The sequence below is a fragment of the Jaculus jaculus genome, chromosome 4 (genome assembly GCF_020740685.1).
Source record: "Jaculus jaculus isolate mJacJac1 chromosome 4, mJacJac1.mat.Y.cur, whole genome shotgun sequence".
In the NCBI taxonomy this organism is placed as follows: domain Eukaryota; kingdom Metazoa; phylum Chordata; class Mammalia; order Rodentia; family Dipodidae; genus Jaculus; species Jaculus jaculus.
In genome coordinates, this window is record NC_059105.1 from 136,280,614 (window position 1) to 136,303,185 (window position 22,572).

Here is a 22,572-nt window from a genome sequence, read left to right on the forward strand (position 1 = left end):
CTCATGTATCCACTGAGACCCCTGTCATGCCTTCCATGTGGTGGACTGTAACCTACTGAGTGAGCCAAAATCAAACCTTCTGCCTTCAGTTGTTTCTGTGAGGACACATAATCAGTTACACAAAAGTAACCAATACAGGGTGATTCAAGAGAAATAGCCCATTTCCAATGGTTTGAGTGTTCTAGCTGGATATTTTTTCTCCTTCTTTTACAGCACTACTAGTTTAAATAAAATTATAGGAAAGAGTTTTATATTAAAACAATCCATAATATGCAGCCAGTAGCACAAAGTTCATTTGAGTGCTTTCATACCTTAAAGAAAGCACATCAATTCATGTAAAATATATCTATATATATCTACACCTATATGCACACACAAATATGGATGTATTTGGTATAAATATGAGAATATCCCAGCCAGCTTCCCTTCACCCACCTGACACAGGAGTTATTAAAGTTAAAATAAATGATTTCAGATATCTTAGTAAGAAAAAATATGTAATCCTTCATATTCTTAAACTCTGGTTTTATGAGGCAGTAAAAAAGCAACCGCTGGGGCTCAAGGAATGGCTTAGCAGTTTTGCCTGAAAAGCCAAAGGACCAAGGTTCGATGCCCCAGGACCCACGTTAGCCAGCTGCACAAGGGGGCTCACACATCTGGAGTCTGCAGTGGCTAGAGGCCCTGGTGCGCCCATATTACCTATCTCTCTCTTTCTCTCTGTCAAATAAAGAAAGAAAAATAAAGATTAAAAAAATAAAAATAAATAAAAAGCAGCAGCTGTTTTTCCACAGGACATGTGACACAGAACACAATGGGCGACTCACCCAGACACCTCCAATTTCCCCGTCCGCCCCAGCCCCACTCACCTGCCGCATCCTGCATTTGGCGACGGGCCACCTTCAGGCCCGCATACTCGGCTGCGGCGGCCACGGCCTGCGCAAAGTCGGCGTCGGTGAAGAAGGAGCCGTCGGAGGAGCTCACGCTGGAGCGGCCACTGGAGATGTTGTCCTCCTCCGAGGCCGAGCCCCAGCCGTTGATCATGGACCCGGTGACAGAGCTCTCCAGGTCCCCGACGCTGGAGGCCGGGGTCTGCTCGAGCCCGCGCAACAAAAGTCTTCTGGTCTGCATTTTGGCTACTTCCATGTCGGCTTCGTCCTCCTCCTCCTCGGGCGCGTCCGTGTCCATGTCCGAGACGAGCGGGCCAGAAATGTAGCCGTAGGTGTGCGGCGGGGAGATGGGGCGCGGCGGCGGCGGCGGGCTCACGGGCTGCCGTCTGTGGGGACACGAAGAAACAGCGTGGCTCAGCCCATCACGTTAAGGCAGAAGAGAACATTGATTAACCGGGAAGCTCAGCAGGACATTGACTTGACCTTGCAGAGCTAATTTGTTCAGGGGGAGAACAAAAGCTAGAAATTAAAGCATGTCTATGTTTGGAAGAGTCACACACTTATTTGGGGCACAATGGCCTGTGTATTTGTTCTAAAGAGTTTCTGCTGTCTCTAATGGCTTATTATTACCAAGGATAGCAGCCATCCATCCTGAAAGGTTGCTCCACAAAGATTGGCTTCTAGCCTTTCTCCTGCTGCTATTCTAAGCAGAGTCTTTCATCTTGACTGCATTCAGCAGAATTTCAAAGGATTAAAAGTATTCAGCCCAACAACATTTCTTTCAGATTTTATTCTATTAAAAAGACTATGAGCCCCACAACAGCTTTTCTTAAACATTTGTGGTTCCACCGGAGGTTATTAACTGTTCCTCAGCACCACTGTTTTACTGTTACTTCACCTATCTGTTTAGGTTGAATGGCATTTCTAGTCACCAACAATGGTGCTAAGCTGGGTGGGCCGGTGTGGAGTCTGTCCTGTTCCTTCTTATGTTTAATGGTGTTTCTTCCAGTTCCTGGAATTAGTTAAAAACCAAAAATTAAGATATTAGGAAGTATGCCACAGCCTGATTGCACAGAGTTACAAGCAAGAGCTTTAACCATCCGCAGCCACTTGGAAAATACTACTGAAGACAAGTGTTTCCACCCACACCACCCTAGCCCATCATCTAGTGAGTATACTATGCCTGAGAAGGAAGAGGACATAATGGGCTGGACTTTAAGTTGAAGGATTTTGACAATGGATGCTCAAATTCTGACCTTCTGTAAAGAAAGAGGATGTATATATATATATATATATATATATATATATATATATATATATACATATATATATATATATATATATACACATATATATATATATATATATATATATATATATATATATATATATATATATACACATATACATACATACATACATACACACACTATGCTGGGATGCAACTGTTGGAGCGTAACTATAGGAAGGATCCAATAACCCTGCAGCTTTGGGCTAGAGGAGAGAGGGTCTGACTTCAACACCGCAGGGAGTTGTGGCAAAATCAGTCAGGAGCTGCAGGTTTCTGGGGGCACTGTCCAGGAGTAAGTATTCATCAGCAAGCTAGGCTAGTGTCAGCACACTACTAATCCTCTTTCACCATGACAATATTCACGGGGAGGGGAGAGCTGAAACTGTCCCTAGTGCTACTTTCGGGGAAGAGCACGCATTGAGTTTGCTTTTGTCGATGCTGTGCCCTTTCCCTCTGTTAGCACCTGGAAAGAGCAGGAAGACCAAGCAGGCTGCAACCAGAGCGTGGCCCCTTACTCCACACCACCTTGGCCACCACAGGTTCCCTCTACAAAGATGTCTGGAAATGCACGAACAGGGTTTTAATTAACAAGAATGGGTGTGAAATTAAGAACAAGAATAGAAAACCAGATAGGATTTGGCCAAAACTCTATCTGAGGTGAAAGCCATGTAGGATCCAGTGAAGCTATTTCCTATATTTTTTTTTTTTTAAAGAAGAGTAAGGTCACGTAACACTCTTCATTGGGTACTATGGAAATTCTCTGAAGCATTTTCTGCTTTTCATCCCAATAAATTGAGACATAGCACTAATTTTACTAATGAAGATTTACAATAAAGGACCACTGAGATGACATAATCAACTCATTGAAGCTCTTACTTTGAAGCCCACCTTGCATATCATTTTTACATATGCATATATTGAAATTCAAATGCTGACAAACCTTTTCTGATTAATATATACAGAATATATATATGTATTTATATATATATATATATGTAATATATACATACATACACACCCATACATAGATACATATACATATATATAGAATTAAAACCCACATTTCATTTCTAAGGACATGCCTTTTCTTCTAGGAATGGTAATACACACATATACATACATACAAATGCACACACACTATATATAGGCAGGAGAGATACATTGGATATACAGATGCATTAAAATGCTAAGAAAGGAAAGCTAACATGTTTACTAGTGAAAAATGTACATGTTAAATATATGCTATTACATAAAGTTTATAGTTTTACATGCTAGCATATAGAAACACACAAAGTTTTATAATATTCAGTAGTATTAATTCCTGGGTGGTTTTTAATATGCCTGTGTGTGGTACCAGCCGAAATATAAAAAATGTGCCAAAGCTGAAGTTGTTTAAGAGATTAAAATGGATAATTGTTTCAGTATGGACTGTGTTATACACAGAAGACGAAAGCCATTGTTTAATTTGGAATGCAATAAAATAGCATACTTAAAAGTTAATTTATAGCCTTTGTCAGCATGTAAATCCACAATAGAGCAAGAAATTTCTTTTTCTTTTAAAGACATGTGAGACTTTTTAGCACAAAGGAGACTATTTTGACCATCAGTAAATTGATGTAGAATGACTAACTGCAGTGTGAAAGAGGCCAGAATTGTTGTGCTCGGATGATTCACATTCTGCAGAGCAAAAATACCTTCCTGTTAAATGAGGGCTGGTTTGTAACCACTACCAGCCCGTGCAAAGTCTGAGAACAGACAGAAAAATTTATTCAAACCATCTGTAAACAAGGCCAACCCAGGGAATGTGTGATAAACATGTATAGTTTGAAATATGTAATATATTCTATTTGAAAACAAAAAGCTATTTCAGGATGCTGTACTCAAGTGAGGCCTTGTCGCAAATGAACCACAACCCTCTAGATTCTTCCCACTGAGGGCTTCGGTGTCTTTGGAAATAACATACAAGAATATGACTGCAGCTCACGACACTCTCGGCCCCTGCAAAAATGATGCTTCCGTAAATATGTTCAGAGAAAGGGAGTGATTTCATTAATTTATGAAAGAAGGGCTGTTTGCAGGTCACTAAGTACTACTTGCCAGGCCAAAGGCAAGACAGGAAAACACACTCCTTGGAGGGTTTCTCTAGCACTAGTGCAGTTTCAATTTTTAGAATAATTTTTTTTTAAGGTAGGGTTGCACTCTAGCCTAGGCTGTCCTGGAATTCACTATGTCATCTCAGTGCAGCCTCAAGCTCTTGGCAATACTCCTACCTCTGCTTCCCAAGTGCCGCTCAGTTTGTAAAAAGACAAGATATTTAATTTTCTTTTGTCATCTCAGAACAATACCATATCCAGTTCATCTAGATTAAAAATACCAGAAAGTTTGCTGTTCTGTATGTAAAAATTATTTTCATTGCTAAAGGTATGCTTACCAAGTATTAAGATAACCTGCTAAGTATTGACCACAGTGAGGACAGTACTACCTGACCATCTTGCAATGGCAGATTTAAAATTTTAATTATATTATTTTCATTTTCATCATCTAAGGTAAAGAACAGATACTTCCCATGTTGATCATCTAGGTTGCCAAGTAGATTAAAATGGAGTATCTTTGAAATTCATTATAGTAGAAAATTTGCAATATTTATAGTAATTAAAATCTTTAATGCTCATTCAAACTTTTTATACTAGTCTTACTTAAACAACTTTTATTATTAAATTTATTAATATATCATAGTATCTACATATGCCTCCAATAAATAAGCATAAAAGCAATAAAGTTATTTATTTCTAAACACTAGCTGTGTGCTTATGATGATAAAGGCTGCTAGAGTTTGATACCAAAAAGATCACTAACAATAAGACCTTAGGGAATGTTTTATGCCTTATAATATGCAAGAAGTGAATTTTAAGGTATATATGCTGAATACAAGTTAACTGTGTACCTAATTATGAACAGCTGTATTTTGCAAAATGCCCAAAACAGTATCTTCTACTCCATGTGATCTTTTGAACTTAGGGCTTGCTACTCTTCTAAATCATAGAGGTTGAACTCTATACTCCTAGATCTGGATAGACCATATAACTGCTTTGACGGTTATAATGAAGCTGAAGTTAAGAGTATACCCTAGTTTTGTGTCTAACATCTTCCTTTTCCTGATTCTGGGGAGAGAGATATCGTGTGAGAAATGCCACTTTTCTAGGAAGCCTGGGTCCTATCGTAAGATCCGGGAGGATAAGGCTCTCCATGGTGATATACAGAGGTCCATGAGCTCTAACACATTATGAATATGAGTGAAGAATTTAATCTGAAAGGAGATTTTCCAGCCCCAACACCTTGGCTAAAGTCACGTGGACTGGAGATGAATTATCCAGTTGAATCCTTTTGTAATCCCTGACTCATAAAAATATGAACAAGAAATGCTTTACAATAACTTGTTAAACAGTTTTTGTAGTTACTATCTCATTGCTGGGATGAACATCCAACCAGAAACATATTATGGGAGGAAAAGTTTTATTTCAGGCTTATACTTTTGAGAGGAAAGTTTCGCCTTGAGAAAGCATGGCAGAGCAGAGGCCAGATGCCAAATCTTGCTTCTGCAGCTGGGAGTGAACAGCAGAGAGGGAACTATTCTCTGATAAAGAGGAGCTGTGCTATTAAGCTTCAAGCCTTCCTCCAGCAAAGCTCTACCTCTCAAAAGGCCACCCGCTGGGGAGCAACTATTCAAAACACATGAGGCTATAGGAGACATTTCACTTTCAAGTCAACATACCAGCAATTCACTATACTGTGAATTCAGATGGATAAAACAGATCTAGTGGTCCCAACTTGGAGTCAACAAGCCATGCATACTACATGCAATGAAAGTGCAGTACTAAGACAGCCCCATGACAGAGTTTGTATATGGTGCTATGGAACCATGCAGATTTCTCTCCTGGTCCATAGGTGAAATATCAGGGGATGGGATCTGATGATTACCTTTTTAAATTTTTATTTATTTATTTATTTTGAAAGTGACAGAGAGAGAGAGAGAGAGAGAAAGAGAGAGAGAGAGAGAGAGAGAGAGAGAGAGAGGGAAAGAGAGAGAAAGAGGCAGATAGAGAGAGACAGACAATAGGTGCGCCAGGGCTTCCAGCCACTGCAAACGAACTCCAGACGTGTGCGCTCCATTGTGCATCTGGCTAACGTAGGTCCTGGGGAATTGAGCCTCGAACCGGGGTCCTTAGGCATCACAGGCAAGGGCTTAACTGCTAAGTCATCTCTTCAGCCCCTGATGATTATTTTGAAATCTCAAGGATGCATAGGCATTAGATCCAGAAAGAGAGGGAAAAGATGTTCTAGGAGAAAGAGACAACATTGAAAATCTTGAGGTATAGCAAAAATTGAGCCCATTCCAGGAAGAAGAATAAGCCGTGAAGACATAGCAGAAAGTGATGGGGAGTCCTGACAAGGGAAGGATGAAGAAAAAAGTCAGATCACAAAAGCCATTGGTTGTTACACTAAGAAAGCTTGCCTTGATTTTAAGGAAAATAGGGAGCCACTGAGAGATTTTAAGCAGTGGAGAGGCTTGGCTCAAGCACAGCACTGCATGTTAGGAAAATGCCTCTGCCTGGCCTGCAGCAGGAGCTTAGGCTGAAGGAAGGGGCAAAGCGATAGACAACAGGGACACTTAGTAGATCATTATGATAACGTAGGCAAGAGGAAATGGCTGTCTGAACAAGGAAAGTGCATTTAAGGCTGGAGATATGTGTATCACTCAAAGTGATATTTAAGCAGTAAAAACCTGTAGAAAAGAATATTTGGATATATGAGCCTGGAGCTCTAACTGCAATCTGCAGAAATAGCTATCTATCTGTACTGAGAGCAATGTTAAGGAAGTGGTATCATGATAAGATACAGAAGGCATCAGTTTGGCTCACTGACATGGGAGTCAGTAAAAGGAAGACAGGAGGCTTCAATCACGATTTAACTAAAAATGAAAATCCAACCCTGGATGTTGTAAAAAACAAAAAAAGCTAGACACATTGCAAATGCCAAGATTAGGGAATTGGTTAAACAAATTATAAGACACATTTAAAACAAATCCTGGGTTAAAGATTCTTGACCCAGAAAAATATGCTGTAGTGTAAGATGTAGCTTGGAAAATAATAACATCAAATGTCAAATTCAAAGCAATGTAAGGATGCGCAGAACTGAAGCTTCAAGAATTGTTTATTGACCTCTTAACATGACTTTCTAAATACATAGATTACTGGCATATTTGCATTTTCTATGTTGCCAAAAATTTATTTTTTTAAAATGATTATAGAATACATATGGAATATATACTTATCATTAAAAAGCACTGAGATTTTCATTTTTTAATGGCTTTTAATTGACTTTTGGTTGGTATTCAGTTTTATTTTTAACAATGCTCCTGGAAATAAAATTCATAATTCCTTCATGGACTGAAAATAAGAACTCTGAAAAAGTTGAGTAGAGTATAATTGATTGTAAGCACAGGAACGAACCTCATTTCTCAGTTATATGTGTGTGCTTCAACTTCCTGCAAGTATTTACCCCCGCAAACAATAGGAAGGAATCATTTCCAAATTCTGCCAAATCAGATTTCTCTCATCCAATATTGGAGAAACCTCTGTGAAATTCAAAGGCATGAGTTCTGTCCTCAAAGAGTTTAGAATTTAAACACAGAAACAGGCATTACTGCTAAAGCAACCTGAGAACTCAAGTGTGGTAACAGACACTGGCAGAGCTGTGCAAAGTGAATAAAGAAGGCTACCTAGGTGGGTTTTCCCCCCCAGGCTAATAGAGGAGAGCCTTGCAAATGGGAGAAGCAGGACCTGCAAAGATGAGGCACGCTTGCCAGGCAGTCGGATTACAGAGGGTACAAGACAAAGATGCTGGTAGCTTTAAGATAAATTCATAGAATTTCAAAGTGGTCAAGCAGAAAAGAAGGTGCATGCATGGAAAGTGAGGAATAGGACAGTAAAAGGGAAAAGATTGTCGGAGACTTCCACCTCCCCAGTCTGAGTTCCTTGTGTGGACAGTGTAAGGGCAGGCACAGTGGTCTGGAGTGAGTAGGCCAGACCCCTGTATGTGGGCTCCTCCCAACTCCCTGGTCTGGGTTCCCTGCACTGGTCTGTGTGCTGGAGAGTGTCCCTGTTCCCTTGCTCCTCCCAGTGCCCAGGTCCTGGTAGGTCTCACTGTGCCTTGCTTGGGGAGACCTGGCCCCTGTGTGACCAGAGAAATCAGGCCTTTTGCTCTGGTATCCTGACTGGCCACTGGGAACAAACATCTCTGAGTCTGATGGTGAATGGGACAAAGGACAAAAACTTGCTTCCTCCACAATAAAATAAAGAGTTTTCCTAAAATGGGTAGACAACAAAGCAAGGAAGCCAATGAAAGTCAGAAAACTGAGATATCTCCACCAAGGTTGCCTACTCTTACTGTGGAAGCCACCAGTGAAATCATAGATAAATCAACAGAAATTCATTCCCAAAATATAAACACAGCAACCAATGAGACCCTGATCAAAAAAGTTGCTAAACTAGAAGCAAACTATCAAAGAACTAACAATTGTATCAATGAAATTGAACAGAATCATTTCTTAGTGCATTCAGCTATTGACATTAGGCTTAACTTGATTGAAGAAAACATTAGAACTCTCCAAAGAGATATGAATAAATTGAAGGTAAGCCAAGAAATGGAAGATCTCAAAAACTGGTTGACTAAGCTTAATGAAGTCTTGATCAAATGCAAGTATGAACCACAGGAAGCATCAAGAAAATCAGAACACAAATTGAAATCATACCTTAAAAAGGAGATGGACACAATGCAAAATGGACACAACAGAAAACAAAAATCAAAAGGAAATTATAAAAACCTCTCTACAACCCCACACCAATGGAGTTACTAATGTGGAAGACAGAACCTCTGATCTGAAAGATAAGACAGAAGAAATTGATCAGGAGTCTAAAAGCTTCGCTAAGTTCACAAAATCAAACAGAATACAAGGTAACTGTGGGATACCCTAAAATGACCAAATATCCAGATCATGGTTATACCAAAAGGAGAGGAAATCCAGGCCAGAGGCATAGAGAACATATTGATGAAAATTTTCCAAATCTCTCAAAAGAGAGGCCCATCCAGATACAAGAAGCCCACAGAACACCAGACATGACCAAAGAAGAAACTCTCCAAGACATATCATAGTTAAAACTCTTAACAACTAAAACAAAGAGAGTGTTAAAAGCAGCAAGACAGAAACAATTCACAACATAGAAAAGCCAGAAGGGCCTGGAATGGAACACTTCAAAGTCTGAAAGCTATGGCTTGCAACCCAAGCTAATATACCCAGCAAAGGTATCTCTTATAATAGATGGTGAAAGAAAACCTCCATGAAATACATCAAGTCTATGATTATATGAACACAAAGCCAAACCTATAGACAATACTTGAGGGAACACCCCAAACAGAACAGTCAAACAACCCATCTCAAGAGCCAACAAAAGATCACAATAACCAAAATATAGTATGCTCAACAGAGTACATAATACAAGAAAACACCAAATCCCATAAAAAACTTCATCATGGCAGGGATTAACTCAAACCTCAAAGTAATAATCTTAAATATTAATGGTCTTAACTCATCCATCAAAAGACACAGGTTATCAGGATGGATCAAAAAAACTGGACCCTTTTATCTTCTATCTTCAAGAAACCCACCTCACCACTAAAGATACACACCTTCTCAGGGTGAAAGGTTGGGAAATGATATTCCAAGCAAATAGAAATAAAAAGACAAGCAGTTGCATTATACTGATATCTGATAAAATAGACTTCAAACCAAAAGTAATCAAAAAGACAAAGAAGGCCACTTCTTACATCATCAAGGGAATGATCCAACATGAGCACATCACAATCCTAAACATATATGCACCAAACACAGAGGCAGCACAGTTTATAAAACAAAATCTACTCAACAATGAAACAGAAATAAACACCTACACCATCATAGTCAGAGACTTCAATACTCCACTATCATCAATAGACAGATCATCCAAGCAGAAAATCAACAGCGAAATAATAGAGTTCAACAACACCATAGATCAACTAGATCTAACAGATATCTACAGAACTATTCTCCCTAACTCTATAGAACACACATTCTTCTCAGAAGCCCATGGAACCTTCTCCAAAACTGACCATATATTAGGCCATAAAGCATGCCTTCATAAAGTCAGGAAACTTGAAGTAACTTCCTGCATCATGTCAGATCATACTTTAAAGCTAGAAATTAACAACAAGAGACACATCAAGAACTCTACCAGCTCCTGGAGACTAAACAAAACACTTTTTTCAAGGTAGGGTTTCACTCTAGCCCAGGCTGAGATGGAATTTACTCTGTAATCTGAGGGTGGCCTTGAACTCACAGCAATCCTCCTACCCCTGCTTCCCGAGTGCTGGGATTAAAGGTGTGTGCCACCACACCCAGCTAAACAACACACTTTTAAACAATGAATGCATCATGGAAGAAATAAAAAAAATTGTCAAATTACTAGAATTGAATGATAATGAAAAACAACCTACTATAACTGAATAGCATCTTGAGGCTTGGGCAACAGGGAGGGCATGGCTTGTGGGATGGGAAAGGGTGGGAGGGACGCACAACTGAACTCAAACTGAACTGGTCCCATAGTGTCCTACATCCTGGAAGTCAGATTAAAAGGTGGAACCCTCAAGAGGACCTTACGGGGGACACCTGAATTGAACTGCCCTGGAGAGGGTGAGACAAAATTGAACCTCAAATTTCTCCTATTTCTCTTACTTCTCTGGCTTTTTTTTTTTTTTTCTTTATCTTTTTTCTTGTCCATTGGTGCTAACCTGTAATTCCCTGTACCAGGATGTGGTCTACATCCACAATGAACTGTTGATAAGAGATACTCCCAAAACAAACAAGACAGACATCTGTTGGAGCACTTGATTACCCATCAGAGGTTAATGGTAAGAACCTACTGCTGAAGACACCATACGCTGTCGGCACAGACCATGGAGACACCTGGTTGGAATCCAGAGGAGAGAAGTCCCCAGATAATTATTCCATCTAGTGCTGGAAGGCACTACATGAGCTCCTAGGGGAAAGTGGCCAACATCTGTCTGAGCAACTCAAAGTCTAAGTGATTCAGAAGCAAACAACCTGATGTAATGCTCACAAAAGTACAATAGTGGCAGACAGCCATGGTGGGGTAACTGGCTAACAGATGTGCTCAGTGGAAAGGAAACCATATCTGGAACTGGGAAACAAGTCAGATGTCCAGATAATGATTTTGCCTTCCATTGTCAAGTTCCCACTCACCTTAATCTATACAAGTGTCTAAATCCTTTTAATTCTCTCTAAATTAATAATGGACTTCACTCTCCATTGGAGACTCTGCTTCTCTTTTTCAGATGGGAACTGGATTTTATGACCTAGCATATTCTACCCCAGCACCTCCTAAAACCACAGAGGAATTGCTGGGTGTATTAGCTTGGGTTGGAAGCCATACTTTTCAGACTTTGAAGTATTCCATTTCAGGCCTTCTGGCTTTCAGGGTTTCCATTGAGAAATCTGATGTAATTCCAATGGGATTTCCTTTCTATGTTGTGAATTGTTTCTCTCTTGCTTCTTTTAACAGTCTCTTTGTTTTCATTGTTAAGAGTTTTAACTATGATGTGTCTTGGAGAATAACCAACTGCTCTTCGATCGGCTAACATATCCACTCAATGGAAAGGAAACCATATCTGAAACTAGGAAACAAGTCAGAATCATACCCAGATAATGATTCTGGTTTCTACTGTCAAGCTCCCACTAACCTTAGACTATAAGAAGAACCATACCCTTTTAATTCTCTCTAAATCAGTAATGGCTATCCCATTTAACTGCTGCTGACTTTATTCTTCATTGGAGAATCTGCTCCTATTTTTCAGATTGGAGTGGGATCTGAGGATGTAAATGACCAGTGCACTCCACCCCAGCCCCAGCTGAAAACACAGAGGAATTGGGGAAATGAGCAAGAATACTGGTTGCTTAGTGAACCTGGTATCAACACAAGGTGATAGAGATAAATATAGAGGACAATCAACACCTACTAAACCAGAGATCCAGAGGCACCTCAGTGCCCATCACTGAAGTAGACTTAAAATGCTCCCAGCATGGCTCTAGGGAATTTTGCAGAAGAGGGGGTGGAAAGATTGTTAGAGCCACAAGTCGGGGCATTTTTCATAGAGACATTGCCTGCCCACCTCCATAGATGCATGACCCACAATCCCCATGGGGTTGATCTGCATCCCCATTGAGGAAGGCCACCTCTGCAGAAAAGGGCCAGGGAGGAGGGAAAGGGTGGTACCAACTTCTGTTGTTTACATACAAAATATGTCCACATCTAATAAAAAAATGTTGCTTAAATTAAAAATATTGTGAGGAACTGTGGATACTGAGAAATACCCTCCTCAATGTGCCATATTTATATATATATAAAGGGGGGAGGAAGGAAGGGAGAGAAAGAGGAAGAAATGGAAGGACTATGAATGAGAATCATCTTTTCCTCATTTCATCATGTCAAGGTTATGGGAATTTTTCTTGGGTAAGGACTAAAGCCTTACACAGGCAGCTGTAGGAATAAAATTAGCATTAAAAGACCTTAGTAAATAATTTAGTTGAATCATATAAAACAAGGGAATCAGGATAACTAGGCGGATTCCAAAATTACAGAGGTATTTGCTGCTTTCTGAGTATTGACTATGCCCTTAGATACTCTGTGTACCACACACTGGTTGAGTTATGATGATTCTGCATAAGACAACCACTAGGAATAAGTAACAAGTTTGAAAGGTTTGTTGTAGAGATAATGTGAATTTGTATTTGTGCATGTGGTAGTTTGAATGGATAGCCCCCAATATATTCAGGATTTTATTAAAGTTTGTAACTTAGATCTGTAGCCACCTGGCTAGGAGGTGTCCCTGTGCGTGAATCCTAGCTTCCAGCCCTAAGGTGTGGGGGCGGATTTGGAATTCCAGTCTAAATTTGTGCAAAGTACTTGAGCTTAGCCTGGAGTTCCTCAAGTGTGCTTGTCTGCACTGTTGATGGTATAGGCTTCTCTCTCTGCTCAGGCCTGTGAAGGAGTGCCAATTCTTCTGCCATTGTGAAACTTCCCCTGGATCTGTAAACTTCAATAAATATCTCTTACTCCATAACTGTGCCTGGTCTGGGAGTTCATCCCTGCGATCTGAGGGCACAAGGATCTCCATGGCCAAGTGAAATGTCCTGACAAAGGAAAAAGCTCTGGGCTGGGGACATGGGTCTGACAGATATCAGAGTTATCACTGATTAAATACTTAGCTGGCTTCAGACACTTAACACACATTATCTCAGTTGATTCTCATAACAGTTCATAAAATACCATTGTTCTAGAAACCTTAAATGTGATGTAGGTTGGATTCCTTTTGATTTCATACTTAAGAGGCTGCATTCAGCAGACTGAGGAACTAAAATGGTCAGAGCCAGAATACAAAAGGCTGAGGTGTGGATGAGAAGAAGTTGGGAACAGTTAAACCTAAGTAATGAACCATGAAATAATGAGCAAACATGGAGGAAGGGGAGTTTTATGGCCAGGAATTAACATTGAAGACATCAAAGATGAGAACAAGACTGCAAGATCAGGATTCATAAAAAAATACAGCAACAGGAACAAAAATGAACCCTACATGGCTCAGGGAAATTTTGCAGAAGAGGGGTAGGAAAGAATGTCAGAGTCACATGTTGTGTTATGATATGCAGAGACATTTATCGAACCAAGAACTGTGGGCTAACTCCACAATACACGAACCATTTACATCGACAAGGAGGGGCCATTGGGAGGCGATAGGTCATGGATGAGCCTAAACAATGGTGCCAAACTGCCTCTATTTGCTGAAAACTAATAAATTAAAAAAAATACAACAGATTTTTGCTTAAAATGAAGGCGAAAGGGATTATTTAGGGAAGAGAAGAGGCTAGGCAGAGCACAAGCTCTGGGGCATATCTGCTCAGGGAGGCTGATGCAGGAGCACTGATACAAATTTGAGGTTTGAGGCCAGCCTAGGCCATTTACTGGATTGTTCTGTCAGAAAACAAACAAAACCAAAACAAAACAAAACAAAAAACACCACCACCAACAAAGACTACAGACCACTCAGGAATGTGAAAGTGGCATCAATGACAATGCTAAAACTAAAATGGGAATGTTTATTGAGGTAATTTAGGTAATTTTAGAGGATGAAAGAATGGTGAGGTATTTTAGGATTTAATAGTCTTTATTAGTCTCTCATTTGCTTTTAATAAAAGTACCAGAGATGGTCTGTGAACTTAATAGGAAAAAGAGGCGCTTTATCTGTTCTCAATCATCATACAGTTCCAAGGGTTAATACTATTAATTTTAAGTATATACCAGCCCAATTCTCCACACATACACCCCCAATCACACAAAAGAAGGTTTAATTACTACCTTCTTTATAGGCAGCATGAGATTTAAATTTAGTAATAACTTCCTAAGATAGACTAGTCAGTGAGCATTGTAAATTGTGTTTTAATCTACAGAGTAAAATTCATACAACATTCAGCAGAGTTTTTTAATTTGAGAATATTGAAGGAAAATCTTCTGAGGCAAATAATGTACTCATTTTCAAAAGATACTAGGAATCAGGAAAGCAATAGATGTGCAATATAGTATGTCAAGGGCAATAAAATAGTACAAGCAAAATCAGCAACAATGGGAGTAGCACGAACATGATGCAGTAATCGTTCATATGTGGTAGAAATAACAAGCATTGTCATTGTATATAATGAAAATACATAGGCTAGTGATGTTTATTTAGCTAAAAAAAGTTCAAGTAGACACACACACACACACACACACACACACACACACACCACAGACTTTAGTAACCTGGACAAAAGTATTTATTAAATCTCTACACAAAAATAAAAGTATTTGAGGTTATAACTGAGAGGGATTGAATTATTAATGGATTTAATTTAAAATGACAGGGGAAAATCCATTTTTCTACAGAGCAAAGAAGTGACTTGTCCATACATAGGAAACCTAGAGTACCAAAACATACCCCATCAATAACAATGTTATGAGAATATCAGCAAGTCATGTCCTTATAACATAATTACCATAAGTGGGTGAATGTTAATGGACACTAGTTTATGGTTCTGAGTTCACAGGAATCAATTCATCTAATGTGATAGTTAACAATATTACTTGTTATGTCCATTATTGGGGCTTAGTGGAAAGCAGCCCAAGAAAATGCATATGTACTTAAAATTACTTTATGGAGTAGCATTCAATAACTGCCACCAAGGAACAGAAATTATTATGGGTCAACAAGACAGATGGTGACACATACCTTCTGTCGGGTGGGTGCTGCATGTGGCCAATTTCCTCTGGGCAGTCCTGTAACATGGGCTGGAGCTCTTCCTGTGGGGACGGGGTCAGAGTGGCAGTGGACTGATGGCTGTAGGAAACAGCAGCTGGAGAAGAAGCTGCCCCCCGCACAGGAGGTGTGGGGCCTCTCTCATCATCTTCCTCTTCTAGCTCATCCTGTTGCAAATACATCCTCGCAGGGGGAACAGGGCATGGCATTTCCTGGTCATAGCTAAAACAGATTATCAGACCACATAGTAAACTATTTGTATTTTAAGGAGAATGTCAGCTTTGAATCACTACAAATTGGAAGGTTTTGGGTCATATTAAAAAATAATTTCTGAAGCCAGGTGTGGTGGTGGCACATTCCTTTAAACCCAGCACTCGGGAGGCAAACGTTGATGTATCACCAGAAGTTTGAGGCCACCCACAGACTACATAGTGAGTTCCAGGTTAGCCTGGACTAGAGGGAGCCCTTATCTTAAAAACATACAGAAAGAATTGTTTTTAAAAGTTTATAAACAGATTATAGCATATATTAGAATAGTTGAGGAACTGAGAAGTCATGCAATAAAGAAATTCACTCAGCAGTTTAACTTAGTACACCTCAGTTGCACGTGGTATGCATGGTCCATGTCATTCAAACTGTTCTCTAGACATGGGCTCAAAAGTGGCATTGCAGATGGCAGGAAAGATTAGTCTCAGAGAAAGATTACTCTCTAAATTCTTGCAAAGGGAGATGGGTTGGAATTCAGCGTAGTTGGTTTAGCATCATAAACTTTTCCTCTGAAATTGTAACTTAGCTGAGCTCAAAATGACCTGGTTGGTTTGTATTTAGCCTGGTGAGTGAAAATCCTCTCTTTTTACTGTTGAATGACATCCACTCCTTACTATAGCTGTGTGGGCAGCAAGACATGTGTGGAAAATTAATGTTTTCCCCCTTCCAGGATATGTTTCTGGATAAGAATGAAAGTGATGTACATTATATAAATTCTGTATTTCAGTCCCTCCCTTCCTCCCTTCCTTCCTTCCTCTTTTCCTCCTTCCTTCCTTCCTTTATTAAATTTTTATTCATTTTTATTTATTTATTTGAGAGTGACAGAGAGAGAAAGAGGCAGATAGAGAGATAGATAGAGAGAGAATGGGCGCACTAGGGCTTCCAGCCACTGCAAAGGAACTCCAGACGTATGCGCCCCCTTGTGCATCTGGCTAACGTGGGTCCTGGGGAATTGAGCCTTGAACGGGGGTCCTTAGGCTTCACAGGCAAGTGTTTAACCACTAAGCCATCTCTCCAGCTCCCCCTGTTGTTTTTTTTTGTTTTTTTTTTTTGGTTTTTCGAGGTAGGGTCTCACTGTGGTCCAGGCTGACCTGGAATTATCTCTGTCATCTCAGGGTGGCCTTGAACTCATGGCAATCCTCCTACCTCTGCCTCCTGAGTGCTGGGATTAAAGGCGTGTGCCACCACGCCTGGCTTCCCCCTGTTTTTTGAGGTAGGGTCTCACTGTAGCTCAGGCTGACCTGAAATTCACTATGCAGTCTCAGGCATGCCTCAAACTCACAACGATCCTCCTACCTCTGCCTCCCGAGTACTGGGTTTCCTTCCTTTTTTTTTTTTTTTTAATTTTACTGTAGGTTATTTTATTTTATTTTTATTTTTTTTTATTAACATTTTCCATGATTATAAAATATATCCCATGGTAATTCCCTCCCTCCCCACCCCCACACTTTCCCATTTGAAATTCCATTCTCCATCATATTACCTCCCCATTACAATCATTGTAATTACATATATACAATATCAACCTATTAAGTATCCTCCTCCCTTCCTTTCTCCACCCTTTATGTCCTTCCTTTTTTTAAGAGGGAAGGAGGCTTGCTATGTAGTCCGGGCTAGCTTCCCAAATTTTGGCATTGCATGTGTGTATCATTAAGCACAGGTTTCTCACCCCTCCTTACTCTTGTTATTCATAATCTCGACAGAATGGCTAGCTTACCTTCATCAGAAGGGTTGACGTGCAAATAAAGTAGTTGCTTTGTGTCTCCCTTACTTTCTTTCCTAGTATCTTACTCTGTTGTTGTGGCCGCTTTCCTTTTCATCAAATTGCCATTTGCTCACTCAACCAAACTAGACCTTCCTCTCTCGTCTTTCATCATCCAATTATCCCCACCCCCCCCACCGCCCATGCATCTCTATCTTGTCCATTCCTGCTTCTTATCCATTGTACGTGTTACTGTAATAATGCCTTAATTCACCACTTGGCTTCTGGTCATTCCTTTTCTCAGGTCCTTCACATTGCCCCCCAAATTTCAGAACCAGTTGTATATCACTCCCAGAGCATTCATTTGCTCCTAAGTAATACACGACTCTAATTTCTTTGACAATAAAAGTGCCAAGACGCCAAGTATCTGTGCGAGCTGGCTCTCATCTGCCTTTGCAGCTTCCTCTCCCTCCGTACCATGTGTTTCCTGTTAACTCTCCAGGAGTCCACAACTCTGTGTGGTCCTAACGTGCCTAAAACCCGGCTCTCTTTAGAACCTTCTCATGTGTCAAGGTCAAGAACCACCACCAGAAAATCAGGAAATCTTCATGCTTCCCACTTCATATGTGTCTCTCTCTTTGTGGCATTGTTGTGTCTCCTGTGCTGTTTCTTTTTCTTTTTTCTTTCATGTCAACTCAGTTCATGTTAGTCCTGTTCTTTTTGTGAATTAAGTGTAAGTATTGTTAGCATAGCTAGGAAAATGACTTTCTTGCAAATTCAGCAGATTCTATTCTTGCAAAGTTACTGACTTAGTAAACTTTATCAGTAGAAACAAAGTAAGTATTTGTGACACTTTGTCATGTCTACGTCTACACAAAGTGGCCAGCAGTTTGAGCCACCTGACGTACATTCCAACTGAGGTGAAACAACATGACATCCTATTTCTTTCCCTCCCTCCCTCCCTCCCTCCCTCCCTCTCTCCCTCTCTCTCTCTCTCTCTCTCTCTCTCTCTCTCCCTCTCTCCCTCTCTCTCTCTCTCTCTCTCTCTCTCTCTCTCTCTCTCTCTGTGTGTGTGTGTGTGTGTGTGTGTGTGTGTGTGTGTGTGTGTTGACGTTCATATTGTAGCTAAGCATGCTTTCAACAGTGTAGTTAGTACTATGCTTTTTCACTTTGTTTTTGCTTAATATTAATGATTTTCTGTTTACAGTGGTATCCAATACAAGAGCTAAAGTGCCGTCTACTGCTCCTAAGCACAAGTGAGCCTGATATGTTCCTTATATCTTTGGGAAGTGAATATTCTCAGAAATGATATAGTGTACATGTAATTCTTATTCACTAAAAAAGCCCAAAGCTTTCCAATTTAGTGAGCTTGGCTAGCCAGCTGGCCCTGAGGACCCACAAGTCTCTACCTCCCCAGTGCTGGGATTATAGGTATATACTGACTTTTGTGGGTACTGGAGTCTGAGCTCAGGTCATCATAATTACAAAGCCAACACCTTATTCTCTGAGCCATCTGCCCAGGACTAGAGGAGGGCTTCTCCATACTCCTCACCCACACTGCTTTATTGAGAGACTCAGGTTGGTGGTGGAACCAGTCACAGTGCAGGACTTACATCGAAGCTCCCTTACCTTTCATCGACAGACACACTGTACTCCTCACTGTTGCTGTGGGGGGGAGGATGTGCTGGGGGCGGAGGGAGCAAGTCTGCCCAGTTCATGCCGCCCTGTTTTGGTACCTTGGGTGTCCGTGCCCCTTTCTTGTGCCCTTGACTTCCTAGAAAAGAAGTAAAATAGAAACCTTTTGTTTTGGGCTCTTAATTTTTTTCCTATTATTCAATCAGAAGTTTATTGTTTGTACTATTATGGCTATGATAAGCACTTTTCATCATTAATTTTAAGCAGAACTTTGTGCAAAAAAGCCAAGAATTTCCAAGTTTAACTGCAACATACATAGCAAAGAAAGCAATATAACCACAGATGAACTTTACAAGTCATATCATGAATAGTGATCTTCCTACAGCAATTAATTGCATTATGGATTATCATCTGAAACAAATGAGCTGTAGACATATTTTCCGGAGTGCTCTTTTATTATTTAATTGCTGAAACCTAAAATACAATATGATACAGATACAATCTATTAGAGCTCTGCTGTTGCATTAAATCACTGAATATATATAATTTGTACTTGTCCAGTGAAATGTTTTAGGCACAAGGAAATTAGTCATTTCCTTCATAAAGGTAGGTAGAGATGAAAATAATTGCTAGGAGAAGTAATATAATTAATGACAAAAGAAGCAGAAAAACATGTTACCGTTGAAAGGACACAAACGTTCTAAGCCACTCTTTCCATAAAGCTATGGCTTATATTTAAAATGATGTGCCTGAACATTCTTAGGAGTTTGAAATACCCTAATTATTCATGTTCTACAGTATTTTGATTCTAGAATTAGCATATTCTTAAAACATTGGTAATGTTACATATTTCATTTTTACCACTTTTGGGTTAAAAGATATGTTGTAATAAAATTCTCCCTTTCAGCATAATGTATTTCAGATTCATGTATATAGTAACCCAAAATAAGCCTGCGATTATTTCTCTCATATGATCCTTAAATATCACTGCTCTTTCTTTATAATACACTCTGAGACAAGTCACATGGTAGATGAAACAGGTCCTAGCTTATTCACTGAGCCTTATTTTTTTCTAGGCCTCTTGAGAGTTTTCAGTCAAATGGAAGTGTTTGTTATTCCAGATGTTCTTGGGCTGCAGTTACTGCACCAAGTGTGGGCTAAAGAGCAGGCTGCTAATAAACGGGGAGCGTGAAGCCTGTTCTTGTGTTTATAAGTATCTCTTCTGCTACTCAGTTTTCTCCTATTGGGATGGCTGTGCATGTGTGGTTGAGTTAAGATTCACCAGTGTCTCCTTCCTCTTGATTCCCTGATATGCATTTCCTATAACAACAGCATTAGCCCTGAAATGATTAACATCACACATCTCCCCACAGGTTATTTACTTGCTAATTTCTCTCTCTTCCTATCCTTGAATTTCAAATCTATATTATATTTTCACCAAATATCCATATAACAACAAAAGATAAACAGCATAATAACAAGATCTAGGTATCCAAGATGAGGGAGAGACATGGTCAACAAAAATTAGTAGCCTAGAATGTTTTTCCCCCATTAATACATGGTTTTCTCTATATGGTACTAAAAATTTAAAGAAGCAATGGCAAATCATTGTCAAACAATTAAATATCTTATATTTTCTTCCCAAAATAGATACTAAAAATTTTGTTCTTGGAGCTCAGTTACTTTAAACAAGACAAAAAGTCATTAAAATACTTTATTTTTTTAAAACTACATCTCGTAAAATATGAGAAAGCTCCAAAAGGCGATGGGACATTTCTAAGCTCCTTTGATTCATGTAAGAAACATTTCAACACAAGACAGGAAGTCCCAGGCCATCTTGCTTCAGGTAAGACGGTGGAATGCAATGCCATGCTGACTACAGAGGAGGGCAGGGACATTTGGCTCTAAGACCCCAGCAGCGGCTCTAACGCAGTTGCCGGGAGGCACCATGCTGTCCCTGTCCTGGAGAAACATACTCCACTCAAGATTCAATCTTCCTGTTCTCATCTCGGTGACTTGCCACATGTTTGTTCTAATAATGAACTGACTTTAATTACGAAAGCAGGGCCTAAGTACCAGCAAGCTTCCATCTGCATCCGCTATCAGGAAAACAGCTGGTCAACAGCTGCAACAGCACCGCGACCACAGGGAAGCCTCAGCCCAGCTTGTGAGGCAGGACAAGCTGAGCTGCCAGGATGCTTTATGAGGCTTCCAGTGAGAACTGAGAGGTCTTGGAGGTCTGAGAACTGAGACAGGTTCCTGCTGTAGCTACCCTCCAGCTCATTGTCTCTTGGGTTTTCGTTCAGCTTAAATGCACTAAATGCCACGGGGTAACACATTTAGCAGATTAACTATGTGGACAATGTATGATGCTTTCGGTGACCAAGGTGGGGGTAAAGGTTTAACTGACTTGAAAGACTACTGAATTTTCACTTTACTTAATCATGGTAACAACACAAGAAATGGGATACATAGTATCTGATACCAAATAGAAGGAGGAAGGTAAACTGAGGGGACAGTGCCTTAAACTGCAGACCAGAACCATGTGTGGGATTCAAATAACATGAAAAGAGAAACATCACCTACACCCATCAGCCCACAGTGCTCACTTGAACATCTCAGAATGGGTCATCTTTCTAAAAGGCAGGGTGAGGTCTCACTGAGTCCCTCTTACTTACCAGATGTACTACTGCCCCGGTCTGAACTGTTGTAAGATCCTCCCGTGTTCTGCTCATAGGGTTGGTTGTATGGGATAGTTGGAGGAATTGTGTCATTTGCTCGATAATCTAGACATTGCAGATGGAAAAATAATTAAATGTTTATTTTCCCCTTGTGAGGTATTTCACATTGTTTTGTTTTGTCATATTTCTGAGTAACTGAAGAAACCAACTGGATCATATATTTGCCTCGATTTCTCTTCTTTTTATTCAGATTGTCAGAATATTTATTTTTATATTTTATTTATTTGAGAGCAACAGAGAGAGAAAGAGGGAGAGAGAGAAAGAATGGGTGTGGCAGGGCTTCCAGCCATTGCAAGCGAACTCCAGATGCATGTGCCCCCTTGCGCATCTGGCTAATGTGGGTCCTGGGGAATCGAGCCTTGAACTGGGGTCTTTAGGCTTCACAGGCAAGCACTTAACCACTAAGCCATCTCTCCAGCCCAGATTGTCACAAAATTTTTAAAAAGTGTTTATAGTGCAAATGGACAACCACATACTTATGTATACATATTTGCATGTTTATATGTACTAAATATTAAATATTAAGATAAAGACTGGGTGTATAGTTAGGCAGTACAGTGTAAATTCTACATTCATTAGGACCTAGGTTTAGTT

The 22,572-nt window shown here is 40.0% G+C and overlaps 1 protein-coding gene across 7 annotated transcripts in view; it reads right to left on the reverse strand.

Moving 5' to 3' along the window:
- Positions 1-22,572, reverse strand: part of Robo1 (roundabout guidance receptor 1) — a 1,243,546-nt gene that overhangs the window by 22,740 nt on the left and 1,198,234 nt on the right. For all 7 annotated transcript variants that reach the window (XM_045148277.1, XM_045148273.1, XM_045148276.1 and 4 more), the window contains 4 exons: positions 21,916-22,023; positions 19,232-19,376; positions 15,607-15,855; positions 867-1,273 (listed from right to left, as the gene is read on the reverse strand). In XM_045148277.1, coding sequence (XP_045004212.1) covers positions 867-1,273; positions 15,607-15,855; positions 19,232-19,376; positions 21,916-22,023 — 909 coding nt within the window. The remainder of the gene's footprint in view (positions 1-866; positions 1,274-15,606; positions 15,856-19,231; positions 19,377-21,915; positions 22,024-22,572) is intronic.